Source organism: Labrus bergylta, chromosome 18, assembly GCF_963930695.1.
Source record: "Labrus bergylta chromosome 18, fLabBer1.1, whole genome shotgun sequence".
Taxonomy (NCBI): Eukaryota; Metazoa; Chordata; class Actinopteri; order Labriformes; family Labridae; genus Labrus; species Labrus bergylta.
The window spans coordinates 19,800,881-19,823,649 of NC_089212.1; the positions used below are offsets into that span (position 1 = coordinate 19,800,881).

A 22,769-nucleotide genomic window follows, 5' to 3' on the forward strand; every position below is an offset into this window, starting at 1 on the left:
TTTCTATATGTAGTTTAAATGCTATCCCTGTGTAAACTTGGGTTACCTCAGGGTACTCTGACTCCCTCCAACTATCCAAAGACCTGTTTATTAGCGAATTGGTGACCCTTAATTGCCCCTATTTTTTTAGCGTATGTCTATATATGTACCCTCCCTCTTGCCCAATGACAGCTAGTTCTTGGAGTTGAGAGCAGCTGACCAGCATGAGTAAATTTCAAACTTTGAAGTCAAGTAGTGGGTCCCCTTATTCTATTTAATTAAACTTTTTAACTTAGCTCAGATGTCAATGAGGGTATGTCTCATCCAATGACTTGTTGTTATCACTGAAATTGTAATACGTGGCTGCAGCTCGCTTGGAAATCTCCAATCAGTGTCCCGCCAAAAGAACAATCAACAATGTGTCGCACTCAACAGACACTTCCTGTTTGGCACATGTTTGTCATGACAACAGTGAAGCCAGCAGTCAGTGGCAGTGATTCAGTACAGAGCTGTTGACGTCATGTATGCAAGTCACAGTCCAAGCCTTGTGGGTCTGAGAACCTCTAATGAACTAAGTTGGCATCAGATCAGTTCCTGCACTTCAGGAGAAACAAACTCCCAAAAACTCACTCACCTTGAAGTGTCCCAGTGTAAATTAAAAAAACGATTTTTTTTTTCTTAATGCTGATTAAATTTACCTTAACACATTTATAACATGTTTACACTGAAATGTCAAGACCTGAGGTAAAAAGTTCAGCACGTCAGACAGGACACTCAGCTGTTTAAAAGACTGTAAAGTACACTTTACTGATCAACAGTGCAGAAACACACACTACGGGACACAGTGTGTGTACAAATGGAGAGAATGATGACGAGCGTGTTTGTGATGAAGAGGTTTGCGTGATTGAGAAATTAGGTGGGGTAAGTTTGTAAGTAACTGTAACAAATCGTTTTAAGGCAAAAATTATATACTTGAATTTTTTTATTTGAACTTTTAAACTTCAGACAAAAAAGCAAGAAATAACATGGGACAAGGCAAAGAAAATGAAGAGGAAAAAAAATAATAAAATGGGAAAAGAGAGACAGAATGAAAGAAAGTAAAGAAAGAAAAGAAAGAAAGAAAAAGAAAATATGAAAGGAAAGAGGATGACTGAAATAAAACCATGCCAATATAATAACCACCAGGATTTGAACACATCTCATCCTTAAGTCTCCTCTACACAGAGGAGGTATATCAAAGTAAAAGTGTCCTCTTTATCCCTCACAATAGAGACCAAAGTAAAAGTCTTCTTTCTACTTCCTTTAGTAGAGATTCAGTTTCTTAGTAAGAGTCTTGTGTGGCTTCTTTCCTTGCCCGATGCTGCATTTATGATCATCAGGTCATTTTACAGAGAGCCAGAGAAAGTCATCAACCAGAGTCGTCCTGTTGCCTTCAACAGTTCTTTACTGTCTTCACTGGTTGAGCGGCTCTTCTCGAGTGTGTGCGAGAACACAGCAGTGAAACATCAATCTCAGAGGTGTCCAACAGAGATAATCCCATATATTTTTGTGATTGTCGGATCAGTCTTCTTCTGCTGATGAAATACACACAAACATACACGCACCTAACATAATTTACCCCCCTTATCCCGAGCCACACAGTGGCACAGCAACATGAAAATACATCAAAAAATCTGAGCCGTTATATATCTATAATGGCTTATTATTACTATAATCGTTATAATAATATAGTTTAAAACACAGTCAGGCACATTTACAATGGCTGTAGAGCAAGAGGTCTTAAAACCTTACAGTGCCCCCTAGCTTTTTCCCTTTCAAAGCAATACAAATCTGGTGTGTGTATGAGTGTGTCTGTGTACAGTAAGTGCCAGTAAAGGAGGTATATAACACTGGATTTGAAGCCATTGAGGACACGAGCTGTCCACTTTCTAATTAAGGAGTTATACAAGAACACACACACACACACTGAGCCAGGGAACACATCCCCATGGCAACAGCTACGACATATAAACAGCCTGAAACTGAGAGCTACACGTCACGCGCTCCTAAAACACACCACTCTATCAGTGATTTATAAGCAAACACACGCTCCTAGTTATTACAGTACGGGCAGTGTACACACTTGCACCTGTCCCTGTGAGTGCAGCACAGTAAATCATGGTGTTAAAGGGTCAGTTCACCCAAATAGACGGACTTAAACCTTACTAAGTCTTACTCGTACTGACGAGGGTTACAAAAATACATTTCCTCAGCAGAGCGTAGCTGCAATTTAAAGCTTGTACAAGCCCAAAAAATGTAATTCAAATTATTTGCTATGAAATGTTGTTGAGGCAAAAATGCAATAGACAAACTTTATACTACCGTACATTAAAATATGTGCTTGCTGGATACCAGTAGAGGTTTAGGAATAAATGCTTTTTGGGTGGACTGACTCTATTAGGAGGCATTCCAGTGGTGTGTTTGGTATCGGTGTTAAAGGGAAAATTAGCTTCAACACATTTTTATAAATAAACAGTCAATGAGATTTATATGCAGTAAAATAACATATTTTGGCATAATCAACATGATCAGATCAAAGCAATAACCAGGTAAAGAACATATACAAAAAATAATACAGAGGGATGTTTTTAAATGATTGCATTACACACACTTCTTCGTGTCTTCGTTATTACAAATGTTACAAGTGGAAATGTGTGACCAACTCTCCCAGAGAGTTTGATATGTTTGACCTTAATAAAAAAGAAGTGTAGAGAACGGCTGGTAAGTTTAAGTTAATGTAATGAAGGACTGTTTTTTTTTGTACAAATGAGAGAAAATGGACTCCATTACTAGAGCGCTAATAATTCTGCACTAATACTAGATAAGCTCAGACCGTGAAGGAAAGTCCTTTTTGAAAAAAGTTGGCCTGCCGCACTGCACTGTGCATGTGCAGTAGCAGAGTCTGGCCACATAGAGGCGCTGTTACAAACATGTTAAAGGTGAAATGAACTTCCTTTACAAAGAACACAGTGATGAGCTGCACAGGCAGCCGGTTTGTGACGGCAGTGTCTGTTTGTATGTAACATCATAGTGAGCAGCTGATTGTTGGCAGTGCCTATAACTATCATTATATACTATTATATGTTTACAACTTTGAGTTCATTAGTGGAGCCGACAGTCTACCTGTCTTTCTACCTTTAGCACAGTGAAAAAAAAAGTGATTGTCTTCTGGCAGGATTGTCTGTAGAGAATTTACAATTAAAATAACATTTACATTTGTTTAATCATACACTGCTTTCCCCTATGTTGACTTTGTGAGCTGGAGGCAGTGACTTTTTTTCTGTTTGATAACAGATTTATTATTGCACCAGACCCAGGACAATTCTGGTTAAGGGTCACACACATAAAAAAAAACAGTTGAGTCCATTTTGATGAGGCATCAGAGGAAAAAAAAAATGCTTTCCACTATTTGTCTTTACATCCACGTATTTATGATGCATCCATCCAACGAGATCTTCTTCTCCCTTTAATCCTGTTTGTTCCTCAGATTGTAAATCCCCAGAAGTTTCATGCCGTCAGGTCAGATATAACCAGTTTGTCCATTTTATTCCCGATCTCTCCGGGGACCTGCAGCTCCTCCGATTCATAGTCATCATCGAATGACCTGGGAACACAGCACACATGGTAGAGGTTCATTCTCGCTGTACACACCTGAGACTTTCATTTTCCTGAATGAGAAAACTAATCATGACTGAAAAGGGTGTAAACAAAAGCGTCAGGAAGCCCGGCTTATTAAAAAGACGGACAGTGTCATATTTGCAATCGCACAAATGAGCATGTAAGCGTGTGTGTGTCATACCCCTCATGTAGCTGTTCATTTGCAGTCTCCTCTGCCACCAGTATCTCATACTCTTCAGAGGCATATTTATCCCAATCAGACGGCTCTGGACCTTCACTGTCAATATCCTGTGACAACACATGGGGTCAAAACATTTAGAAATTTGAGAGTAATGACATGCATGAATTCAGAGTTTATGAGTGTAAGAAGGAGGTTAATCTGATTTCCCAACATCTCAAAAGACACTAATCTAAATATGTGTGATCATTTGAGAAAAAAACATTTTTTACTGCATTGTAGTACTCAAAGTCGGTCTTGAGACCACTTTTTTGAAGGTCTAATTCACACCTTTTGCACAGCAAATGGGTCTCTCTGTTCATGGTCCAGGTACTTCTCCAGGTTGAAGAAAGTATCAAAGAAAATGTGGGCCATCCGGCAGCGCTTCAAATCACCAAGGGTTATCTTACCTGGAAAATAAACAACAAAAAAACAAACACAGGCATGAGTAAAGTTCAGAAAGGAAAGAAGGTGATTTCAGAGAGTGGCTTTCTAATAGAAAGGAAAAAATGACATTGGAATCTTAAACATCAACAATCTTAGAAAAAGATGGTGCTTGCTCTCACCTTGGTTCTCAGGTTTGACCAGGTCGAGCATCTGGCAGAGCAGATCCTGGAAGGGCAGAGGTTCGATGCCCATCCTCTCCATCCTCTCGCACTGCTCTTCATAGAAATACTCCAACTCAAACATGGACAGGACCCCATCGCCATCTGTGTCCATGCAGCGGAACCAGTACTCTATACTGCAGAGAGAAAATCACAAATTATTAAACTCATGTAGAGAGATTAAAATTAAAAAAAATATATATATCTCAAACAGCTGCTCAATCCAAAGAAACAGAAAGTGTTACCTGGTGGGATTTTTCTTGTCTTCTTCCGAAATGAGGAACCAGACGAACTCAGCGTAGCTCATCCTGCCTTCTCTCTGCACAGCGTTACCCCTGGAAACAAAAAAAGGACAGCCTTCACATTCAATGTCCCCATTATGGTGAAGAAATCAGCTCCACTGTGTCTGCTCCTGTGTGTGTTTCCACTTACCGAGTCACCGCGCCCGAAAACAATCGTTCGATGATTCTGTTTGAGGACGCTGTCAGAGAAGAGAACGAGAAAAAAAGAAAAAAAAAAAGAAAATGTGATTTGGTTAAAAGACACAGAAACATATGGACACTGTTGAAAAGCGTTGCACATACAGTGCAGTCACTTGTGTAAGTTCTGAGTCAGCAAATTCAATTTTGGTTTAGTGGTCATGGAATTCATTTCACATCACACAGATTTAAAGTGTTGTTCTGAGGACAAACAAAGTTCTTGTTTTTTGCACAAGCTGGTGGGGGCAGGAAAATAAAGAAAATAAGCAAATTAATCCAAAGACAGTCTGCTTCTGATTCTTTACTGGCATCCAATCAGTATTAAAACAATGAACAAAAAGAAGTCCAAAGCATTTCACACATTTTCCTCGACAGCAGTGTCATCTCTTTGTCTTTAACTCTATGTTTCTAATTTAGAAATAATCACAGCTTTGCCTTAAGCCACATACTCTCTCATGTCATGCTTTTGATTTTTTCATTGAATAACACCCAAGGATCTGGCGTGGACACATCCGAGGACACTAAACCCTTTGCTCTTTGACTTGTTTCTCACCATGATCGTTGTATCTCCCCAGGTCCTTGGGGTCGATGTAGAGGTCATGGTCGCTGTCCAGCTCCCAGAACTTGCAGTAGATGACATAAAAGTGTTCGTAGGAGAAGTAGTCGGTGATCTGATTGATGTCGTCCTCTTCCTCCAGCAGGGCCAGGGTCTGTAAGAAGTTGCTCCTGCGCAGCTCCATCATGGTGATGCGGCCCGTCCACGAGCGGTTCACCACGTAGAATATCCGTTGGATTACCTGGAACCAGAGATGAATCTAAGTGATTCTGATCGGCAAAACGGATTTTGTTTGAATACAGAGAGAAGTAAAAAGTCTAGTCTGGTTATCGAGGACACTTGACATAGAGAACAAGTCGTCAGGTCATCACAGGATTGCTCTAATTGCTGTTTCAAATGGTTTTTCTTTTTTCCATTTGTGAGTGGTCAACATCAGACCCGCTCCACATCCCTCACAGATGCTACTATCCAGTAGTTCGTTTCTGCCCACTCTGTTCAGGATCTGTCCTAAAGTCTGTATTCTGAGTTGCTACTGGGTGCTGACAAAGGTTCTCCTCAACAGGCATCCGAAAGCTGGCCAATCAGAGTAGCATAGGCTTTATCTCCGGAGACTTAAAGAGACAGCATCTGAATTTGCTTGTCTCAAAGAGAGGTTGAACTAAGGAGCTTTACAGAAGGCCAGAAAAGGTAAGTCAATCATTTTTCAAACTTTGACTCATGCAAAGCAACTCTATTGGACTCTCAAAGTAAGAATCAAAAGCTGGAGATGAGCATGATATCATTTATCACCATGCCATGTCAGAGACAAACCAACATGCATGTTCAAGGATATTTCTACCCTTATTCAAATTGTAAGTGCCACAAGACAATATGCATTAGAAACAAGAAAGTCCTGTCCCTGAAACACAACACTAAGTCTGAGTAAAGAGCGGATTAGCACCCATTTCCTGGTACACGGACCTCCCAGGGCTTCTAATGTCTCGTACAGTAAGGGGTCAGCTGGTCTAAAATGAAGGAAGTGTCTTAATATGGGCATGTTGATGGGCTAGGGGGGGGGCCTCTGCTGCAGCAAGCTGCAGGGGTCATCTGTGTTTCCGTGACGTCAGGCCAACAGCAGAGCGCTCACTTCTCAGCATCAGCAAATCCTCGATTTCTTAAGGCACGTGTTGCAGCTGTCCTGATCCACACACACTCGCCGACACACACTGCTAATGTTACTGTGCACAGGAGCTCTCCTGCTGACGAAGTAAGGGGAGTTTGAAGTGTACTGTTTAAATGATTTCGACTGTTTAATGTTTAATACACTGCAGAAATGAAAGAAGTATTCTGTTTTATTACTTCATTCTAAAAAAACACTGAAAAACGTTATTTAAGTTATTTAAGTCTGTTGGTAAGTTTATGAGGAAAAGCACAGCAATGAACTTCCAGTACCAAACGTTAAATTTCATGTCAATGACAACTTTCAAAGTCTTATTTCATCATATTTCATAAAGCGCGATTTCGCTGTAACTGCGAAAAGTGACATCAATGGACACAGGCCCTTTAATGGCAAAATAACTGAATAATGTTACATCAACGTTCATCAGAACAGGATCTTAAGAAACTGAATCATTGTATTTTTATATTTAAGTATATATCATTTTCAAAATCATATCTTTTTTTTTATTGATATTTTAAGGGGGCGGGGCTTCTTGTGCCTTTAATGTAGAGATAAGATAGTTGATAGAGTTGGAAATCAGTGAGAGAGAGATTGGGGAACGACATGTTGACAGGAAAGGAGCCGCAGGTCCGATCCCCAACCCAAACCACCCACCCGGAGGACCACAGCCTCTGTACATGGGTTCAAGCACACCAACCACTATGCCACCGGCGCCCTAAATCATATTTTTGCCAATTTTTAGTTCATCGTTTATTCTTTTGTTGCCAAAAACTTTGGTTTAACTAATAACTTTGCTTAGTGTGACTGGGACAGCTCTGTAAGTGTGGAGCACGGCCTGAAATGCCTTTTTAAATTAACAGTTTCAATCTGCTATCTACACAAAAGCTCCTCTAGGGACAGGTGTTGCAAATTAGCATCCGCCATAAACACTAAGATACTTGCATTGGATTGTGGTTTTCCGTTTTGCTATGTATATAACATCTGTCCCTATCAAATCAAAACTAAAATACATTTAGCTCCAAGCACTAATGGCTTTCCTTCTTTTCCTTTTCTTTCTTATTTTTTTATAATATTAAGATAATAGCCAATAAGCTCAGGCTCAATTACATCTTAAGATTAAAAGGTAGAGGGAATGGTTTCATGCTTTTAATCAAGAATGTAATAACACATAAAAAGCAGTTAACATAATCCATCATGCCAAAAACTTTATTTAAGTTATTTAAGTCTATTGGTAAGTTTATGAGGAAAAGCACAGATGTATTATCAGCAATGAACTTCCAGTACCAAACGTTAAATTTCATGTCAATGACAACTTTCAAAGTCTTATTTTATCATATTTCATAAAGCGCGATTTCGCTGTAACTGCAAAAATTTACCGTTGTTATGTAGCGGGAATGAAATTCAGGTGCATCCTTCAGAAAGGTGAGTCCAGCGTGTGTATCCACAATGTCCTATTCAGACAAAAGGCAACAAAAATCCATAAACATACTTTATTCATATTTTCAGGGAGGTTATGTTGTGTTTGATGTTAAACTAATGACCTGCAGTAGAGGAATCATGTCCTCCTGCTCCAGGTAGTTACAGCCCGGTTTGGCTAGCAGGGAAATAAACCTTGACGCGTCATCATGGCAGCTGTGCAACAACCTGCAGGAGAGGAAGCAGACGAGACAACAATCAATATATATATAAAAAAAAAAAAAAGATTAGACTTTCAACATCGTGTTTCTGAGAATTAGATGAAAACGGAGGCAGTCTTACTTCCTCCAGGTTGCGATGAAGGAGTGAACGGAGACGAAGCCCGTCCTCTCGCCGCCTGCTGAGTAGAACATGGGGGCCTTCCAGTAAAGTGGACACCCGCACGCCTGAAAGGAAACAAGACAAGAGACAGTGTCATCACCTTAGCCTGAAGAACAACTGAGAACTGCACCACAGAGTTTGTTTCTTAGAATCAGTGCTAAGACAGAAAAGATGACAAAGAAACAAGAAGGGGGGGGGGGGGTACCAACAGTTTGAGCTATGACTTCAGGAGAAAAGACGGTGAGATCGAGGAATACATTAATGTGCTGGATCATGAATGTAGTTCATATATTGCTTCAAGAAAATGATGCTGACCTTTTCATATTTTAAGATGTATTTTCACTATTATTATAAAACAAAGAGGTCGATTCTATTTTGGATGTTGAATTGCTCACCTTCGCAATCTTTCCCATCTCATAAATGTCCGCCTTCTCTTCCTCAAACTCCGTGAAGGCCGTCTCGATGGCAGTGATGGCCGCTTCATGGTTGGCGCCCGGGCCCATGGAAGGGAGCCCGCGGGGGTAGTAGAACCTGGGAATGTTGATGGCTGGAGGAGGAGGAGGAGGAGGAGGAGGAGGAGGAGGAGGAGGAGGGGTGACAATCACCGGAGCCGGGGGAGGGCTGGGTGAGCGCGGGGCAGGTGTGGCTGTGGGCAGAGCGGGGGCGGGTGGAGGTGTGCCCGGTTTCTTCTCCGGTTTGGACTGAACCTGAAGGGAAGAAGAAGGTTCATGCGTCAAAATGGAGAAGGTGGTTGTGGCGGAATTTACAGCTTCAGTTCAGTTCTTTGAATCTTTCATCAGCTGAATTTAAAAATAAAATGGGAATAAAAAGGGAAACTTTTTTTTAACATAGGTTTTGTGAATCATATCTGAAAATAAAGGTCAAGGAAAACAACTTGTGCAGAATCAGGACATCATGCAAACGGGAGAAGAATCATTCAGAACTTTTTAAAATATCAACTGACACTTTTTGCTGCAAAAAGTGCAGAACTCACCTCCTCTTCACCTGCATGTTTATATTAACTGGAAATAACACAAGTCAAGAAATGAAGTAGTTTCCCCTGAACTGTAGACAAGACTCGACCTGACTTAATAAGGATTGAGAAATCCAGTTAGTCATAAACATACACACAATAAAAACCACAATGACAAACATGTTTTACAATCAGCCATTAAGTCACTCAGGTGATTTACAAAGAAGTCTGCCTGCAGATCCTCTTAAACTGTTGGGCAAGAAAAGCGCCAGCGGCCACAGGACGACAATGACTGTAATTGTACAACGCGCAATCACTGGAACCTTAACTTATATGCATATAATGAGTTTATGTTGGATTGATCTTTCCCTTTCAGCTTTGAATACCTATGCACATTTTGCACATCCATTAGGAATTTCAAAAATCACCGCTCAAATCGTTGTCCAATAAGAGGAGCCTCACAGTTGTCAGGAATGCATGCATGGGAAAATAATGCATGCAGCATTTTGCCCTAGCATAGGAAGAATTGGTTGCTCATTTGAGTCCTCAAAAGATTTTTATTTAATGCATAGCAACAATAACAAATACCTGATTATCTAGTGTTTTTAGTAAACCAGCAGCCGCCATGAGAAGGAAAAGATACAACACTTCAGAGAGTTCCAGCTACGATTCCTACGTCTTTGAGATCCAACACCTGAGGTACTTCATGAACCTGAACTTCCAATGGATCCTTACATCACGTTTGGAAAACTGGACCTTGTCTGAGCCCACCTTGATCCAAACTATACTGAATACTGTGTCTTAAGGCTGTAAGGGTTGTGCAGTGGTGTCTTGATGTTTTTAGCTTTTCTTGTATTTTTCTCGCTGATCTTGATGCAATATGGGTAATGTGCAATATATGTTGTTGGTGGTTTTATGGTATTTGCGTCTCTATTTACATGTGGATTGACTTTTGATAATATTGCTTAAAGTATTAATTGTAGAGGCAGCTTTATATGTGCAGCTCTGGATTTCATGACACATTCCCCCAAAGGGACAGGGATGTATCGTATCGTATCGTACCCTCTCATATCGATTGTAATTATCATATCATACCCCATTTTATAAACAAGCCCTTAACATCATTTATTTACCAGCGATCTGACACCAGACTTAAAATCATTTTGTCCACAACCAGACTCTCCGGTGTGTTTCAGCAGAGCTCCCTGGTGGCCCGCTGCCTTTGGTTCATGTTCTCTGAGGGTGCCTCCATACTGTGTGCTCTATGCAGGACAGCTGTAGGGGTCCTCCTGCCCCCTCCCTCCCTCGCTCGCTCTTCACAGAGTTCATTCTATCACTCTATTCCTGCACCTCCTGCCCTATTAATAACCTGCTGGTATCTGCCTCAGAAGAGTTTGTCGTGCCTGGCATGTCGCTCTGTGACTATGAGAGCAACACGATGAATGCGAAAAGATGTTTGTGTGTGTGTGTATATAGAAACATCTGGATTTGCTTATTTGCAATGAGAAAATGTGTAAAAGTAAGAAACAAGGAACGAAATAAGGAGAAGAGATGATTGTGTCAAACCTAAAAAAAAGTTCATCTTTCTCAGTGTGCATCTTTCTCCATCCTACGCACCGACTGACCTGCTGCTGCTGCTGGAACGACTTGAGTCTCTTCTTGAAGCGCGAGGGGAGCACAAAGTCACACCCCCTGGCCAGAAAGGCCAGCTCCCCCCTCAGATCAGGGTCCCGGCGTAACGACGCCTCCTTGATCATCATGGTGGGGGCCGAGACATGCAACCCCCCACCGGAGACGGCCACCGACACGGCGGCTACAAGCGTACCAGCGTGCCCCGAAAGACCAAAACAAACCACTCTCAGGAAATGTTCAGACTTGTAGAGCAAGCCCACTAAACAGCTCAGATATCCAGGATTAAAAGAAGGAGTAAAAACACCTCAGGAAAGCACGTGTGTGTGATTCTGACAATCACTCAAACTCAAAAAAAAACCGTCTCTTTTAGCAGCTTCCACTCGTGTGTACAGGCTCCCAAAGCAGTAATCCAGTAGAGTATCAGTGCGAAGAGAAGTTCCTCGAGCCCACCGTGTCAATGTGCACGCCAAGAGGAAGACTCATGGAACTTGGCTGCTTGAAGGCCGATCGCAGCCCTCGAATAGCGGCTCCTCTCTGGGGTAGAAACTCTCTGGTATCCCCCTGTAGACTCTGGATGTATGTTTTCAGTTCAGACTCACTGGTGCCTACCGCTCCAAGCTGGGCTCTGACAAACTGCGCTGAGAAACATGAGCCATGCCGGGCTCTGGCAACACACACACACACACACACACATACACACACACACACACACAGACACACACAGACAGCAAACCGGCTGTCCCGAGCCTCAGGGTGGGGGGGTGGGAGGGCAGTGAGGAGGGGGTTCAGCCATGTTGCATATCTAGTGTGTAGTGTTTTTGCAGGATCTGAACCTCTCGTCAGTCCCTGCCTTTGACTAAAGTTAGGCAGAGGGAAGTTACACGCCCGACTGCCTGGAATCAGACGGGAAGCTGACGTTCAGCCTCGGCATGAGTGGAGAGGACACGTAAGCCGAAATATTTTCATGGAGGTAATTTTGGATCCGGTTATGAATCAGAGGGCAAAGCACCTGTTGTTATATCTGATGACATACAGTTATTCCACTGGACTCCCTGGGAGACTTATAGATCAGTTCCCTTTTGCTTTCATACATTCAAACCCGTTTGGTCTCGGCCTTGTTTCAGTCTCGTCCTACCTTGGTCTTGGCCTTGGTCTTGACTCTGTCTCGGTCTATAAATGTCTTGGTCTTGTCTTGGTCTCAGAGCACTCTGGTCCCGGGTATGTCTTGGTCTCGGTTACAGTGGTCTTGACTACAACACTACCATAACCAGTCCCATAGGGGAAAATGTCCACTAACACTAAAACCCTGAAGAAGAAAAAAAGCTGCAAATGCTTTTCTTTGTGAGATTTAAACTCATTTCACACTAATCATAACAACATAAAGTTTGCATTATTCAAAGCCAAGAAAAGCAGAAATTCTAGTATTTAAATGCTGAAAACAAAACACAAAGAACAGGGCTCACCTAAATTGTTGAAAAGAGAAAGATGCGCACACTTTTCAACAAACAATCAAACGGCTTGGATCTAAAAGATCTTCCTCAGGGGATCGTCCTTTTGATCCAAATGTTTCTCTGTTTACATTAAAGTTTCTCAACCAGAGTCGAACATTGTGCGGACCTTTCTCTTTTTTCTGCAGGTAACACTTAGTTTGTCCAGCACCTGTACGCATATTGCTTGGATGTGCACACAGCAGGTTCTCTTTTTTTTTCCTCAGCTAAATTGTTACCAATTCATTTTCCAATCGAATATAACTTACCAAAATGCACCCTCATCATCTTTTATTCGCAGCTTTGGAACAACAGCATGGTGAAAAGCCATTTCTTAATTATGACAAATAGATAATTGAATGTAATATCTATACAATATCATCTGCCTGCTCTGTCTCTCTGCTGTGTCAGATCAGGCCAGTGACTGTTCAGAGCCAGGCAACGCTGATCTGAAGCCAGAGATAAAGATGGGATCCCTCAGGGCAAACAGGGGTGATGTACTTAATTTTTTTTCCACCTAAAGTCCCTACACTATTTGTCTGTCATGTTAGGACTTAAGACAGATATTCTACCATGGACACCTTCCATTTCTCATATGCTGGCACCGTAAACACAGTATCCACTGTGGTTGAGTTTCAGAGCAGCTCTAATGGAGAGTATACTGCCCTCTAGTGTTACACAGGCAGCAAAAGTAATGCCACTGATTAAAGAGAGGATATATTTAAGTCAAACTTTTCAGGAACACTTGAAGTGCTCTAAGTGGAAGAATTCAAATAACTTAAAGTGAAAGCTCATGTTTTCCCAGAACCAAAAGACCGCTACCAAACACTTCCAGTTTGCATTTCTCTGAATATTCTGAATAATTTCTTGTGGTTTTTTTTCCTCCCATAACTAAGTTTCTATTTCTGCCTTTCTTCCTGTCCACATCACTCTGCATCACTGACAGCATGATGTGTGAGTGAAAGGTGAGTAACAGAGAAATGTGGAAATGTAGAAATGCTCACAATGTGTTCATGTGTGCGAGTGACTTTCCAGAATAATAAGTGAGTCACCTTGTGTTTTTTGGTAACTCCTCTCAGCTCCCTGTACGCCCTACTGAATTCTCTGGAACAACTTGACTCTGTACTAAAGCCAAGGTCACATACCGATCCAGCACACAAAACCCCACACACATGCACAAACACATTGTCTTCCTTTTGGCCACTTTTCACCTCTGTGCTGCTGGGAAATCATTATACAATCTCTATCTTATGTCCATCAACAAATGAGGAATCGCACCAGAATTTTGCATCAGGTGACTCCCTCACCCCTCCCCTCTCTCGCTCCCTCTGTGTCGCCCTGTGCTCTGTCCCACCACTTCCTCCGCACTACCTCATCAACTGCAGCAATGGACTTGGGATATCATAAATCTCTGTATAAAGAGATACATGTGAGCATTTAAGTGTGTGTGTGTGTGTATGTGTGTGTGTGTGTGTGTAATGGGAGCTAGAACAGATGCCATCAGGCAGCTGTGTGCTCTTTTCCTGCCTGACTGACAGTCACTGTAACCCTGCACTCTCCCAAAAGTCTCCACTTGGTCCGCAGACCAGCCTCCAGAGCTTCAGAGTGAAACCTCACTCCACCTTTTAAAATATCTGTCACCTAAGCTGGCACCGCAGCGAAATTAATCAAACGCCATATTTAAATGTGGGGACTGTTAGGATAATAAAAATACATTTTTCAGGAGGTTGCGAGGTGTTCTTCTTCACTATGTGGACGAGTGGTGCAGTCTGCTCAGGCGACCTGAAGACAGCTTATTGGACAAACTGTTCCCACTGGGACAGAAGGTCAGCAGTGATGTGTGGGTCAGCATAGTTGCATCACGACTTGAAGCTCCTCTGAGGAGTTTTTAACTGCATAAAAACAGACTGAAATTATTATTGATGCCTCTTTATGACGTGGAAACCTGCAGATCATCAGCATAAAGATGAATTATTTCCATTTTTACTTTATTTTTAATGGCTGAAACCGCATGCGTAAATAAAACAACACAGAGTGATTCACAGAAAACTGCAGGAATTGGCTTCTTTTAAAATCTTCCTGAACAAATATTCTCATTGAGTATTTGACTGCTAAAGAAAGAAGTGAGTTTTTAGAATTACAAAAAACACTACAAGATAAGGAGGTACTACTTTGCCACTAGGGGGCACCAAAATCGACTCAAAGAAAAGATTTCTCACAGGAGCTTTAATTGAAACGAATCTTTCTTTGTTTCCATGTGTTACAAAAATATATGATTCTTACATTATATAAGTATATTTTTGAGTTGCGAGGGAGGGGTGGGGGAGGAGGGGAAGTGGTGTGCTGAAGGGACAGCCTTCTTTTGGCTTGAGAGACTGGTTCTTTAGTGCAACATCTACTGGACGTTTACCCTGAATGTTGCATGTTATACCTTCAATGCTTAATGAGAACATCACCTCAATAAATGTTCACCAAAACTGCTACAGTCCATGCAATCTGACCCATGATGGGCTCACAGCATGTGATGTAAAAAGAACACATTCATGATTTTCTTTACCTTATTTTAATCTCTTAGTAGGACTATTGATTAAAGCCTAAACTCTAGTACTGTTATCCGTTAAGATGCTCTATTAGTAAGGGAGAATCAGTCGGACACTGTAAGTGGAATAAGGCAGAAAGGCTGGTGGAACTTTAATGCTGCTGAGGCTGGCTGAGCAACAGGTGTGTGGAAGTGTGTGTTTCAGTGTTATGTCTGCAAGTGCTGTCCTCTGCCCACCACACAGACCTTACCCAATCCAACCACTGCTACAGGAACAGGCGAGTCAGCAGGTTTCACCGCATAGATCAAACAGATGCATGATGGGAACAGCAGAGGGGCCGAAGCAGAGGATCAGTTGTCCACTGACAACTGTTTCGTTCCTTCTTCCAACCATGAAATACACACTGGCCGTGCACACATACCCGTCCACAGGGATGAGCTAGCACACACACGTTGATATGTGTGTAATTTTTTCAGGCATGGCATTTATGTGAGTGTGTGTGTGTGTGTGTGTGTGTGTGTGTGTGGGAAGTACGGGATGCATGTGTGCCTCGATGGATTGAGCTAACAGGAACTGCCTCTTCCAGACTTTCAGAGGAGTTAAATAGTGAGAACATAACAACTTCCTAAACACACACACCTGCTCTGTGAAAGAGGCTGGCTGCTGTGTGTAAAAGTATCTGTGTAAATATAGAAACAGATTTCATGTTTATTTCTGCTGCAGGCGCCGGGCAGACTTCAAACTCCTGCATGGACGCATGCACATGGGCCAGAATAAGTCAGACAAGTTAATAGGTTTTGCTGAATGATTAACAGAGTTGTGATGAGGCATTTCACCGGAACTGTTTACTTTGATTAACATCACAATTGTACTTTTTTTATCCAATAAAAAAATGTAAAATAATTACTGGGATTTCATTTGTTATCTCATTTTATGTAAATATATTGAAAAAAGCTTTGAAAACATACATTTTGATTATTAGAAAAAAAATATAATGTAAAGGTTTTTTTATATTTGATTTGATTGTTTAATTTTCCACTTAAGATGCAGGTTTGTACATTATTTTTTAGTAATTAAATAACTTCACTGACAAACTTTTGCTTTTATTAAGCATGTTAGTCTAATGTTTTATGTAATGTTATTTTTAAAGCTACACGCTGGTGAAATTAACTGAGACGGATAAAGTTCAAACTTGAACCTGATACAGACCACCCCCCCTCCTTGACTGCTGATGTAAACACACACACACACACACACACAACGAGCAAACACACAAACACACACACACACTGTAGACCAGGCCTGCCAAATGCCATCTCCATGGCGATAACCCTTTCCCTGGATTGAGTGGCGGGTGGAATGCTCCCAGGGTTACCGTGCCAACAGCAGGAAGCGCAGTTCACATCGCTGCTCTTTATTCCCAGTCTCACTTCCTCTTGAGGAGGACACACACACACACACACACACACACACACACACACACACACACACACACACACACACACACACAGTTGCCTTGGGATCCCCCTCATTAAACTGTAGAGAATGAATCCAGCTCAGGAGCTTCATCACATCAGAGGAGGACAACATGGGAGCAGATCAAGACAAGCTGACGTGGATGTCCGAGTGGAAGTAGAAGATGATCAGCATTAAAAGAAAAAACACCACAAAAAAATAAAATCTTTATGAACAAAACGTGCAAGTGTCAAACTTTTTTTTGTCGCTCGAACCTCGCAATGCTAACTTCTAGGTTCTCATCAGCCTGCGAGGCTCATAACCTGTATGAAACACTGAGTCATTACATCTCTTCAAGACATAAAACTGAGATTTTATAGCACTAGAGCTGCCAGAATAATTACACAGAAAGGCTTCTTTAGAGGTAATTTGACACTTCACTGTCTATATCTGGGAGGGAGAGCCCAGCTACATCACTAAAATACAGCCCATAAATGACCTCTCTCAGCAGGAGCAGCAGCAGCCTGTCAGCAAGTAATCTTTAATGACAACCATCTCCAGGCCTTCATTGGCCAGCTTGGCTTTTTATACACATGGCTGGCAGGGCAAGTTTTGCATTACCTTCCCATGGCTATCTTAGGATTTAGAGTAAGTGAGCTAATGCTACATCAGCAATGGTGATGAGCCTCAGCCTGGAGCCAGAGTCAGAGAGCTGTAAGAGACTTAAAACATGTCAATGGCAGAGCTATTGTTTCCTCTCTTTTTCAGAGAGAAGGTTACAGATAGATAGACACTATGATTGGGAAAGGGGAAACGAGTAAGCATTACAACGTGGCCACTGCACAAGCTATTTGGCAATGCACCAAAGCTTTGTGATTTTTTTTTTAAACATCTGTACGAGTCAGACAACACAGAGGAATGCTTATAAGCAGATAGAACCTTAAACGTGCACACAAATACATTGCAAAAGTCACAATCCTTTCATAAACACCACCGAGGTCACAAAAGAAACATTACTTTTCCAAGCATCTTGAGAGATATTTTCTCCCTGAACCTAATACAAACAAGACAATAGCCTTTAAATCCAGCTGCCTTAGACCCACTTCCTTCCTGTATCTTTCCTTTTAACAGACTTATTAGCAGGTATGAACAAAAGAACAGCTTACGCGGACAATAAAACTGCTTGTGATGAAGATCCCTCCACACTGGTGTTAGTTCACACATTGTCCTGTAGATGGAGTTATAGATCCTCTCTATATAAAAAAGTATGGTCGGCCTGCAGTCGGAGTAACCTATAGCACAGCAGTGGCTGAGAGTCGCTAGAGGGTAGCAGCTCCCTGCTGGTTGCTGTGTCTAAAGTGTCTAAGGTTCAAGCTTCATAGGTGATCCTGGATGCTTTGATCCTCTCCATTTCAGATCCCTCAGTTCATGTTATTCAAGGCCAAAAGTGCTGACATCCCAAAAACTGACAATTAAAAGCGTGAGGAGTTGTTGGGATAAACCAATATGTTAATAGATCAGCACAAAGAGGATACAAGTTTCACATTTCTTCTTGAAAGAAAAACTAAAGTAAAAACAGGCATGATTCATCAGTGAGACACCAATTATGTTAATTTGAAAGCAATAACTCAGGTTTACCAGAAGAAGATGACTTAGTAAATAAATCGTTCCTAGGAAAACCTTACAAGGGGATAACACTTCTGTTGAATCCCTTCTAAATGACATCTTCTGTATAAAAATGTAGGTCAAAAGCATTACATGTTTTCTGGAGAAAGCCCCCGAACCCAGTTTGGGTGGAGCTGGCTAAAGGGTGAGTTCAAAGAAAGAGGGAGGGTGGGGTCAAACAGGGAGACCGTGGGGAAAAGGGTGGGTGGGTGGGAGAGTGGGGGGGCCGGTGACACCCAAGCTAATACCGAGTCAGGATGTTCTGGAACATTGGCAAATTCCATCACATGGAAACAAACACACACAAACACAGACACGCACACACAGCCAGCTACACTCACATCAACAGTTTTCTGAAATAACCCCCCCCCAAAAAAAAAAAAAACTCATCCACTTTCCATCTGATCTCCCCTGCTGCTGCGATTCTGTGAGGGAAATGCCATCGGCCAATCAGATTGCACAGCTGATAATCTGGCTAAGGGGAGTCCTACCAGCTCCCTACTGCTTATAAACTTGTTGTGGTGGTTTCTATGGTGACACGAGGGAGGCCCAAAGAGCTACGCAACAATGCCTCCCACTGAGCTACAAAATTTGAGATGATAAAAGTCAAACTTGCATGTGTGCGGAAGTCTGTTTAAGTGTGTGTCTGCAAGACAGCATTTGTGCACGTTTACACACTCCATCAGAGCACAGTGCAGAGCAGCAGTTGGATGCTTTCCCAGCTTGCACTGGGAGTGGTGAATCATGATGTCACTTGCTCTGTGTGTTTGTGTGTGTGCGTTCATGCATGCGTGTGTGTCTATGTGTGTGTGCGTGCGTGTGTGCAAATAACTCCCAAAAGTGAAAAAGTAACTCAAATAACTCCATAATTTCTACTTGTGTTCATGTGTGGTATACTCTGTAGTATTATATAATATAATACTGAATATGTGTGTGTGTGTGTGTGTGTGTGTGTGTGTGTGTGTGTGTGTGTGTGTGTGTGTGTGTGTGTGTGTGTGTGTGTGTGTGTGTGTGTGTCTGTGCCTGTGTTTGTATGCGCGCACAACTCGCGTGTGTGTTTCAAAGGGCTTATTGTGAAGTCTTCCATTGTCCTCATCGCTAACCTTGGATGGTATTGGAAAACTCCTCTCACACATAGCAACACAGGCCCCTGTCTGGGAGCGCATTGTGTGTATGTGTGTGTGTTTCTGTGTGTTTGTGTGTGCATGTAGATATAAATGAACGCATTCATCCGCGTGTTTTGTTCCCCAGGTTGAAACAGGCTTATTTCCCTGCCTGGCTGAAGTTCCTGCTGTGACCTTATTTCCTGTGGAAGCAGCCGAGGAATGATGTCATCTTCAGCGACCCAGAGTCAACAACTGTACTGTGCAGGACCCCCCCCCCCCCCCCCCAATCCACACACACACGTTTGCAACTCCATCCCCCATAGCATGACTCTTTTCTCCTCTCTTGTCTTTCGTTTTCTTCATTTCTTCTTCTTCTTTTACTTCTTATGAATTTCTCTTTCCGTTACATTCCGCGTAACAAAAAAAACAACTTTCCCCTGCTGTCCCAAACATTCATTCATTTGGATTTTGTGTCTTCCTATTCTCTCTTTCTTATCTCTGAGCTTTTCAATGTAGCTCCTTCTATCCTTTTCTATTCTATCCTATCCTATCTCCCCTTGCCAAAAAGGAGCAGCTTTCTATTGAAAAGGTACACAATTACTATTTTTTGTAGCTGGCAAAATGAGGAAAAACCGGCAAGATATGACAAAAAGAGGAACACTAGCTTACAGTTATTTTAAAGTTCATATTAGTGCTGCATCATTTTACTTTCATAAAATACAACAGAAACAATAAATCCTCATATATGACAAACATAAACCAGAGAACGGTTCACTTATTTTGAAATTTGAAGAATGACTTAAATCAGGTATGGGCAACTTGGTCACAGCAAGGGCCACATTCTCACTGCCAGGGGGCCAAATAGTAGGAAACAAAAACGATTACAGTCAATTATGTGTCAAATTTAACTCAATATATACCAGTGATCAAATATTATTATGGACATATTTCTGGTTTTCACGATTTCATGGCAGATTTTGTCATGTTTTCTTCATGTTTCCAATTAATTGATATGTAAAAATTGACCTGAGGGCCATGTTGAGGGTTGATGGGGGCCGCCAGTTGCTCACCCCTGACTTAAATAATGAAACATTTTTCAATATAATGTTTTGGTTTTCTTTTCAGTAAAAATGTATTAATCCACTAATCCCTGCAGCTGTACTTTGAGACATTTACCTGTTCTGATCTGGCTAATTAGGACTTGAAAAAAGGAAAGGTTATGTTCTTTATGTCTTTAAATTTGACATGTTAGACGTGTTACCTAATACGACCCAAATTGTATTCATTTTTCAGCAGAGGCTGTCAAAATTGGAGGAAACCCTCCAGCACCCTCTGTCGCTAACCTGAACTGACCACATGGTTTTTAGCCTAGCAACACATCCAGAGCAGTTGGCAAAACACTTAAATCGGCAGCAGGTTAATTAAGCCATCAGACTGTCAGCTCTGCAAGGAGTGTATGTGTGTGTGTCTGTAAATCATGTTGGCTGAACTGAAACAACCCCACTGGAAACAAAGACATGCAGGTCAAATTTAGGTTCAGGGAAAATGTGCTCTGAAACATCTCCTCTTGTTTATCCGAAAAAAGAGAGGTGACCAGAAAAGACAGAAGCTAAAAAGGTCATTGACCTTAAGTACCACATACAGACTTAGTGGACTCAACTTGCAGCATCACTCTTGAGTTTGACTGTTTTGGACTGGCCTCTGATATAGATCAGCTGGTTTTCTTGTCTCCATGGAGATTAATGGGTCTGCTCTGACAGGTGCAGAAAGCTCTGTATTAGTCTGTCAGCAGCAGAATCAACAATATACACGTGCATTCTCTCACACACACACACACACACATGCACACACAGATGATGATGCTACTGCCCGAGGCCGGTGTCATCCCAGAGGGCTTAGCAGAGCTTCCCATCAAAGCCCTGGCAGTGCCAAGAGAAACACAGCTACAAATCTCCTAAGGTAGAGTGTGTGAGTAGTCGTGTTTGAGAGTGCAAGGGCATTTTCTCGCTTGTGTGCGGGGGGGGGATCTTGTCTTGTTTATAGTTTGATTGGCAGTTTAATGTGAAGCTGAGGCAGGAGGCGGGGTTGGCAGTGAGAAATATTAGCATAATTTCCAGGGTGCCAGAGACAGGATTGGGTGTCAGGGAGCTATTCCCAAACTCAGCTGTGACCCACAGTAGCACTGGGTCAACTTACCCTTGGGCCAACAAACAGACACACACATGCACGTTAGCTCTGGCATAAATACCATCATCCAAACGAGATTCAAATGAAAACAACAGTAAGCATATGACCATGCATGAGCACATCTGTAAACGCACACACACACTTTAACATTTGGACATGTTAGAAAGACTGGTTGCACAAACAAACAAACATGGACATAGTCATATACACACGCACGCACGCACACACACACGCACACACACGCACACACACACACACACACACACACACACAGGTCCATTTACACTGTGGCGACAGTGAGTCTGTTAGCGAGATGCCATAGTACAGAGGGGTGGACAGATTTAGTTCTCCCTCACACCTATGTCTGCCAGGGGCGGGGGGGCTTGGCGGGTAACGATACCGTTAACACTCCGTGTGCCAACTTGTGCCCCCCCCCCCACCACCACCACATCCTACCAACCCAGCTCCTGCTGTGCTCCAATCAGCACCTCCTATTGGGTATCTCTGCCCGCCACACAGCAACAACTGTTATTCAGCACTCCCAAAATAACACAGCAGCCAATCAGATGGCTGGACGGCAAAGTGGTGGTCAACATGGACCGACTCCTTGACTTCAGGTGAAAGAAGGACACCGCTGAGAAAAACAAAATGGGACACATGCAGAAGTGAAAGGAAAAGTGGAGAGATATGCAATTAGGGCATGAAGAGCACATAAAATGTGGAGGCAGAATATCAAAAACAAAACAAACAAAAAGTGGATAGAGGAGAAAGAGGACGGAGGAGGAATAAGTTCTGTTTGTAATGATTTGTTCGGGCTCTGGATGTTCTGCCCTGAATGTGGCAGCTACCATGGTAACCTCATAAATAGGTGCCCTACATATCAGCAGGGCATAAGGTTACACCGCTCAGTAAATAAACAGACACACAAAAACAGCAGCAGGAGGCTGGTGAGGAGACAGAAGGATGATGAGAGAGCACAGTAAGAGAGAAAAACTAACAGCACTGATTTGATACTCTGTGTGGGTGTAAATGTGTGTTTGTCTGTCATAGATAATTACCTAAACCTACAGAGTGCTGTTGAACACCCACATTGGAGACGGGCTGAAGTAGCCCTCCCATGTGTGTCTGTGTCTATAGCTGAAGATTACAGAGACACACACATACATAAACACACAAAAAGGAACACAACTCTCCTTAACCTCGCCTTCTTTCTGGAGCACAACCCTAAATTACCTCTAAATATTCCCTGGAGCTGAAAGAAAAGCCAACAAACAC

At 42.2% G+C, this 22,769-nt stretch overlaps 1 protein-coding gene across 2 annotated transcripts in view; it reads right to left on the reverse strand.

Annotated features, from left to right (window-relative positions):
- Positions 1–943: 943 nt before the first annotated feature.
- Positions 944–22,769, reverse strand: part of ppp2r3a (protein phosphatase 2, regulatory subunit B'', alpha) — a 62,858-nt gene continuing 41,032 nt past the window's right edge. The window contains exons 1-12 of one of the 2 annotated variants that reach the window (XM_065966129.1): positions 11,048–11,750; positions 8,845–9,156; positions 8,411–8,514; positions 8,194–8,296; positions 8,029–8,103; positions 5,491–5,734; positions 4,891–4,939; positions 4,704–4,793; positions 4,420–4,595; positions 4,145–4,263; positions 3,818–3,924; positions 944–3,622 (exon numbers count right to left, since the gene is read on the reverse strand). In XM_065966129.1, coding sequence (XP_065822201.1) covers positions 3,526–3,622; positions 3,818–3,924; positions 4,145–4,263; positions 4,420–4,595; positions 4,704–4,793; positions 4,891–4,939; positions 5,491–5,734; positions 8,029–8,103; positions 8,194–8,296; positions 8,411–8,514; positions 8,845–9,156; positions 11,048–11,182 — 1,611 coding nt within the window. In that variant the 5' untranslated portion in view covers positions 11,183–11,750 and the 3' untranslated portion in view covers positions 944–3,525. Of the gene's footprint in view, positions 3,623–3,817; positions 3,925–4,144; positions 4,264–4,419; positions 4,596–4,703; positions 4,794–4,890; positions 4,940–5,490; positions 5,735–8,028; positions 8,104–8,193; positions 8,297–8,410; positions 8,515–8,844; positions 9,157–11,047; positions 11,751–22,769 lie in introns of those variants that run through there. The other variant, XM_065966128.1, reaches the window with a different exon arrangement.